The sequence below is a fragment of the Alosa alosa genome, chromosome 10 (assembly GCF_017589495.1).
Source record: "Alosa alosa isolate M-15738 ecotype Scorff River chromosome 10, AALO_Geno_1.1, whole genome shotgun sequence".
NCBI classification, from domain to species: Eukaryota; Metazoa; Chordata; class Actinopteri; order Clupeiformes; family Clupeidae; genus Alosa; species Alosa alosa.
Genome location: NC_063198.1, coordinates 34,081,950 through 34,089,449, shown reverse-complemented (window position 1 = coordinate 34,089,449; position 7,500 = coordinate 34,081,950). Strand labels below are relative to the sequence as shown.

The 7,500-nt window shown below is 47.5% G+C and overlaps 1 protein-coding gene across 1 annotated transcript in view; it reads left to right on the top strand.

Moving 5' to 3' along the window:
• Positions 1-7,500, top strand: part of LOC125302384 (pleckstrin homology domain-containing family G member 5-like) — a 71,798-nt gene that overhangs the window by 49,614 nt on the left and 14,684 nt on the right. Inside the window, exon 9 of the mRNA XM_048255539.1 lies at positions 1,198-1,433. Coding sequence (XP_048111496.1) covers positions 1,198-1,433 — 236 coding nt within the window. The remainder of the gene's footprint in view (positions 1-1,197; positions 1,434-7,500) is intronic.

Below are 7,500 nucleotides of genomic sequence, written 5' to 3'. Positions count from 1 at the left end.
GGCTCTCTCTGCTTACTGTTTGCCGGTACAGACTGTTCTAGGGCTGGGACTTCATCAGAAGTGTATTGTCTGAAGTGTGTGTGTGTGTGTGTGTGTGTGTGTAGGGTCTTCTGAAGTGTGTGTTGGCTTTAGCCGCAGTGGGTTTGGAACCAGTGGGTGATTTGCATACAGTACAGGGTCAGTGCGAAGTCCAGACAAGTCAGCACTATCCTCCGTCTGTGTGTGTGTGTGTGTGAGAGAGAGAGAGCGAGAGAGAGAGAAAGTGTCAGAGCTGTATGTGTCAGCAGTAAGGGTTAGTGTTATGGATTAGTGTGTGTGTGTGTGTGTGTGTGTGTGTGTGTGTCCCGCAGTCCTTACATATTGCCCCCCTATAGGAGAGGTTACTGCAGTGTATGATAAGGCCGTTGCCATGGTGACAGCTGAGAAATGCAGGAGGAACAGGGTTGAGTCAGAGTCACACACGCACACACACACACACACACAGACACACACACACCTGTGTCAGAGGAGTCAAAGGGCATTTCTGAGTGTGTCACATGACTTTACACTCCGCACTGGGAAAACACCGACGGCGTGACCAGTGGCTCACACACACACACACACACACACACATCGGAAGGACTACGCTGGCCGTGTACATGTGGAGCAGGTTCAGAATTTGTAATGGACATTTCTTTTGACGTTTAACACACCTGCGTTTAACACACCTGCATGCTCAGCTGGGAGCGCACCTGTGTTCTGTGTTCTGCGTTCTGGCTCCACCCCTCTGGCTGCGTCTGCGTCGGGTTCCTTCCCAGGTTCTATGCGCTGCGTCAGTAGCCGTCAAGTGGACACACACTGATTTCTTCATCTCTGGGGTGTGTGTGTCACACACACTGATTTCTTCATCTCTGTGGTCGATTGTTCTTTCAGCATCTGGGAAGACGACACACTCTCCCTCACACACACACACACACACACACACACACAATTCTGGATCTGCTCTGACCCGCTGGGCCAATTCTTTGCTCAGGTCTGTCTGGACATAGAGGTGCTTTGGATGTTTGGAACTAAAGAGCCGGATTTTGGTCAGCACACACACACACACACACACACACACACACACACTCAGCGTGCTTTTGCGTCCTGCTTTTAATGTAAGTCTGTCGCTTGGTCAGTCGGTCGGTCTAAGGCGTGAGGATGCTGCATTTCCGCCAGCGGACGTGGCATGTGCCCAGCATGGTGGCGCTGCCCGAGGCTCAGGACGGCATTCTGACCCGCTACAGTTCCCTGGGGGCAGGCACAGGGGGCACAGGGGGAACCACAGGACTGGTGGCAGCACGGGTGCAGCGCTACGAATCTCAGACCCCGCGGACACCCCCCTCAGATCGCCCCCCCTCACCCCCCCCACGCCCAGCAGACCTCTCCCCTCACACGGAGACGCCAGACACAAGGTACACACTCTGTGCCAACTCTGTGCCAGCTCTATGCCAACTCTGTGCCAAATTTATGCCAACTCTGTGCCAACTCTATGCCAGCTCAATGCCAACTCTGTGCCAACTCTGTGCCAGCTCTATGCCAACTCTGTGCCAACTCTGTGCCAGCTCTATGCCAACTCTGTGCCAACTCTATGCCAGCTCAATGCCAACTCTGTGCCAACTCTGTGCCAGCTCTATGCCAGCTCTGTGCCAACTCTATGCCAGCTCTATGCCAACTCTGTGCCAACTCTGTGCCAGCTCTATGCCAACTCTATGCCAGCTCTGTGCCAACTCTGTGCCAGCTTTATGCCAACTCTATGCCAGCTCTATGCCAACTCTGTGCCAGATCTATGCCAACTCTATGCCAGCTGTGTGCCAACTCTATGCCAGCTCTATGCCAACTCTGTGCCACTCTAGAGGTTGAAGTATCTGTCTGTCTATCTATGCATGGCAATTCTCTGTATGGCAATTTTCTACCAGTTCTATGTTAGCTGTATGGCAATGCTGGACCGGTCAGCCTGTAGCCTGTAGCCTCAGCTGCAAACGTCACTTACAGACTTATTCAGTGAAGACCCAGACACAGTGCAGCCTTGGAGTTGAATTGAAGTTACCTGAATTGGCTACATACTGTCCATTTCCCCACCTCTTAGCTAATGCTAATCCCCAATGCTATAGTAATCCCAAAGCTATAGTAATCCCAATGCTATAATGATCCCCAATGCTATAGTAATCCCAATGCTATAATGATCCCCAATGCTATAGTAATCCCAATGCTAATCCCCAATGCTATAGTAATCCCAATGCTAATCCCCAATGCTATAGTGATCCCCAATGCTATAGTAATCCCAATGCTATAGTAATCCCCAATGCTATAGTGATCCTCAATGCTTTAGTAATCCCAATGCTTTAGTAATCCCAATGCTAATCCCCAATGCTTTAGTAATTCCAATGCTATAGTAATCCCAATGCTAATCGCCAATGCTATAGTAATCCCAATGCTATAGTAATCCCCAATGCTATAGTGATCCCCAATGCTATAGTAATCCCAATGCTAATCCCAATGCTATAGTGATCCCCAATGCTATAGTAATTCCAATGCTAATCCCAATGCTATAGTGATCCCCAATGCTATAGTAATCCCAATGCTAATCCCAATGCTATAGTGATCCTCAATGCTATAGTAATCCCAATGCTTTAGTAATCCCAATGCTAATCCCCAATGCTTTAGTAATTCCAATGCTATAGTAATCCCAATGCTAATCCCCAATGCTATAGTAATCCCAATGCTATAGTAATCGCAATGCTAATCCCCAATGCTATAGTAATCCCAATGTTATAGTAATCCCAATGCTATAGTAATCCCCAATGCTAATCCCAATGCTATAGTAATCCCCAATGCTATAGTAATCCCCAATGCTATAGTAATCCCCAATGCTATAGTAATCCCAATGCTAATCCCCAATGCTCTAGTAATCCCAATGCTAATCCCAATGCTATAGTAATCCCCAATGCTATAGTAATCCCCAATGCTATAGTAATCCCAATGCTATAGTAATCCCCAATGCTATAGTAATCCCAAAGACACAACCCTCCTCTGACAGGGTCTGTATCTGACTAGGTAAGTCCCTCCTTGTGAGAGAGTTTGTGTGTGTGTGTGTGTGTCTCTCCTTGTGCTAATATTTGGTATCTTTCCATCATAGTGATTCTTCTTTCACCAGAAAAAATGAAAATGAATGAAAGTATCAGGGTAGCGCCTCTGATGGAGTAGACAATGAATTCAATTCAGTTCAATTCACCCAAGATCAAAAAGGTCTCCCAAAGAACCCTGTGCATTTGTAGTGGTTCTTTAGAGGAAAGCAGAACTTAAGGATCGTTCTGTGGAAGTGCTGACTAGTTGTGTGCTCATAAAAGCATAAAGCCATAAACAGCTCTGATGTGTCCTGGTACCGGGAGATGCCTGTCTCAGGGGACTGTGTGTGTGTGTGTGTGTGTGTGTGTGTGTGTGTGTGTGTGTGTTTCCTGTCATTTGACATAACCATAAATAGGGAAAAAGTAATATTTAAACTTAGATCCTGAGCCTGGAAACTGTGTGTATGTGTGTTTGAGTGTGTGTGTATTTTTGTGTTTGTGTGTGTGTGTGTGTGTGTGTGTGTGTGAAATGCCCTCAGTTTCATTCCTGTCATTTGAATGTGTAGAATACCAGTTGTCTTTCATTAGAAACGAAAGCAAATATTTATGTCCTGTGAGATGGCCTGGTTCATCCCGTCATGACACAAACGCACACACACACACACACACTCACAGACACTCTCACACACATACACACACACACACACACACACACACACACATACACTGATTTCAAGTCTTCCAGTAGTATGTGTTGACAGACACTCTAATGTTTAATGCCTAACACTAATGTCTCTTAGCGAACTCGGAGCTCGGCGGTGTTAAAAATACGAGCTGTTTGCGTTCTGTTTGTCTCTTAGCGAACTCTGAGCTCGTCAGTGACGTCATGTCAGTGTTAAAAATACGAGCTGTTTGCGTTCTGTTTGTCTCTTAGCGAACTCGGAGCTCGTCAGTGACGTCATGTCAGTGTTAAAAATACGAGCTGTTTGCGTTTTATTTGTCAACCAGCTGCGCTACCATCTGTTAGCATTTGGCTACTGTTAGCAGTTTACTGTTAATGGGCGCAGCCATCTTGGAAATTCAAACTCGTAGAACTCTGGGTTTGACCGAGCTGACGAGTTGAGGTAGAACTTCAGAGGGCGTTCTGTGTTCTATGGGCGTTTCTTTGGAACTTTGAACTCATGAAAACAGCTCGGAAAACGACTTGAAGGGACAAACGGAGAACGCGGCATAACACAAGAAATACACACCTATACACATACGCATATACCCATGAAGACAAAGACACACACACACACACACACACTCAAACACACAGATAAGCACGCACACACACACACACACAGATAAACACAGTCTCCTTCTCCATAGACAGACCCCCCCACACACAGAAAACAAAACAAACAGACAGACACACAACCCCCCACACACACACACACACACACACACACACTTCCATGTGGCGGTTGGGGAAGTCCAGAGTTCCCAATGGCTCCCCCAGACTCCTCCCCTTCCGGTATGGCCCCGCCCCTTCCTATTCAGACAATAGGAGGGCGGGATTGTTCAGTTGCCATGGCGTCATGCGTGTCCTTCTGAGAAATGCCAGGCTCTGTGAGCGTGTGTGTGTGTGTGTTTGTGTGTGTGCGCTGGGCTCTGGGTTGTGGAGTTTCTGAGTTCAGTTTCAGTATCAAGGAGCCGCCCTGTGGTATAAGTGTGGAGATGCGCTCTATGGACCCATTGAGTGACCACTGCTCTGTAGGAAGGCTGCTGCGGCTAGTTAGTGAGTGTGTGTGAGTGAGTGACCACTGCTCTGCAGGAAGGCTACCGGGGCTAGTTATTGACCACTGCTCTGTAGGAAGGCTACTGCGGAGGATCAGTGATTGTGTGTGAGTGTGTGAGTGTCATGAGTTGAACCTCGGACCGCTGATTGGATATGGTCTTCAATGCTCCAGCCATGCCCCTGTCACCCGGTGTGAGTACCTGCTGCCTTCTAGCTCTCTCTCTCTCTCTCCCTCCATCTCTCTCTCTCTCTCCCTCTATCTCTCTCTCTGTTTCCCTCTCTCTCTCTTTCCCTCCCTCTCTCTCTTGCTCTCTCTCTCTCTCTTTCCCTCTCTCTCTGTTTCCCTCTCTCTCTCTCCCTCCATCTCTTTCTCTGTTTCCTCTCTCTCTCTCCGTCCATCTCTCTCTCTCTCTCCCTCTATCTCTCTCTCTGTTTCCCTCTCTCTCTCTTTCCCTCCCTCTCTCTCTTGCTCTCTCTCTCTCTCCCTCCATCTCTCTCTGTTTCCCTCTTTCTCTCTCTCCCTCCATCTCTCTCTCTGTTTCCCTCTTTCTCTCTCTTTCCCTCCATCTCTCTCTCTCTCTATTTCCCTCTCTTTCCCTCCATCTCTCTCTCTATTTCCCTCTCTCCATCTCTCTCTCTATAGTGATGTTCACTATTTAAATGTAATATCGCTTATAGAGCGCCAAAACATTACACACGTCTTATGGTGCTTTACAGAGTGTTAAACAACCGGTCAGGTTTCCTGTGGTTCTCCAAATTATTGTGTGTATTTAGGGGCAGCCGTGGCCTACTGGTTAGCACTTCGGACTTGTAACTGGAGGGTTGCTGTGTGTGTGTGTGTGTGTGTGTGTGTGTGTGTGTGTGCACAGGCTGACCGTATTGATTGGCTTCAGGAGGTCCATGTAGATCTGATTTCAGTCTAGCTTTATTTAATTACAAATTGTACATGTATGCATGTGGACTCTCTCACACACACACACACACACACACACACACACACACACACACACACACACACATGCACGCGTGCCTCTGGGACAGCCCTGAGTGTTTGTGTTCTATTGTCATGGTGACGGAGAATTCCTTTCCTGTGTTATTGCGAGTGTGGCCTGGCCGGCTTCCTGTTGTTGCTTACTCTTCCCCCCCTCAGTAGTGTGTGTAGTGTGTGTGTAGTGTGTATAGTGCTTACTCTTCCCCTAGTGTGTATGGTGCTTACTCTTCCCCTCAAGGTGGTAGTGGTGTGCAGTGGTGTGTTACTCTTCCCCTTGGTGTGTATAGTGATTAGCCTTTACTCAGTGGTGTAGTGTGTAGTGTAGTGCTTCCTCGGTGGTGTTCCGAGATTCGGTAATTAGTGTGTAGTGGGTGTGTGTGGTGCTTACTCTTCCCCTCAGTAGTGTGTGCCAAGGTGTGTGTGAATTATTATTGTAGTTATTATTGTAGTGTGTATATTAGCCTCTTCCCCTCAGTGGTGTGCAGTAGTGTGTGTGCAAGTGTGCAATTAATGTGTAGTGCTTACTCTTCCCCCTCTGTGGTGTGTACAAGGGGTGCCTCTTCCCCCTCGGTGGTGGTAATCCAGTGTGTTGGCAAAAGGTGTTATTGTACTCTTCCCCCCTCAGTAGTGTTGGCAATTGTGTGGTAATTGCTTTACTCTTCCCCCTCTGTAGTGTGTGTGTAGTGTGTATAGTGCTTACTCTTTCCCCCCTCAGTAGTGTGTGTGTAGTGTGTGTGTAGGTATTGTGCTTTTAGTAGTGTGTAGCCAGTGTGTATGGTGCGCCTCTTCCCCTCTGTAGTGTGTGCAGGTGTGTGGTTGTTGTGGGTAATTAGTATAGTGCTTACTCTTCCCCCCCCAGTAGTGTGTGCAAGGTGTGTGTAGTGTGTATAGTGCTTACTCTTCCCCCCCTCAGTAGTGTGTGCAGGGTGTGTGTAGTGTGTATAGTGCTTACTCTTCCCCCCCCTCTGTAGTGTGTGTGTAGTGTGTGTAGTGTGTATAGTGCTTACTCTTTCCCCCCTCAGTAGTGTGTGCAAGGTGTGTATAGTGCTTACTCTTTCCCCCTCAGTAGTGTGTGCAAGGTGTGTGTAGTGTGTGTATAGTGTGTATAGTGCTTACTCTTCCCCCCCTCAGTAGTGTGTGTAGTGTGTGTAAGTGTGTGTGTAGTGTGTATAGTGCTTACTCTTCCCCCCCTCAGTAGTGTGTGCAAGGTGTGTGTAGTGTGTATAGTGCTTACTCTTTCCCCCCTCTGTAGTGTGTGTGTAGTGTGTATAGTGCTTACTCTTCCCCCCCCTCTACTCTTCTTTCCCCTCAGTAGTGTGTGCAACTTTCTTCCCCCCCCCTCAGTTATTTGCAAGTGTAGTGTGTGTACTCTTTCCCCCTCAGTAGTGTGTGTAGTGTGCTTACTCTTCCCCTGTAATTATTGTGCAAGGTATTGTGTGTAAAGGTATTCTGTAGTGTAGTGTTGTATAGTGTTATTTGCAGTGAGCTACCCCTGTCTTTCCTACAGACTAGAGGTAAAACATAGGCCTGACAGTGTTGCTTTGTTTAGGCTATAAGGTTTATAAGATTTTTTTTCTTTTCTCAGTAAATGTCGTGTTAAGGTGAGTTTAACAGGTGTGACCTTTACATTATTCAAAGCTTGT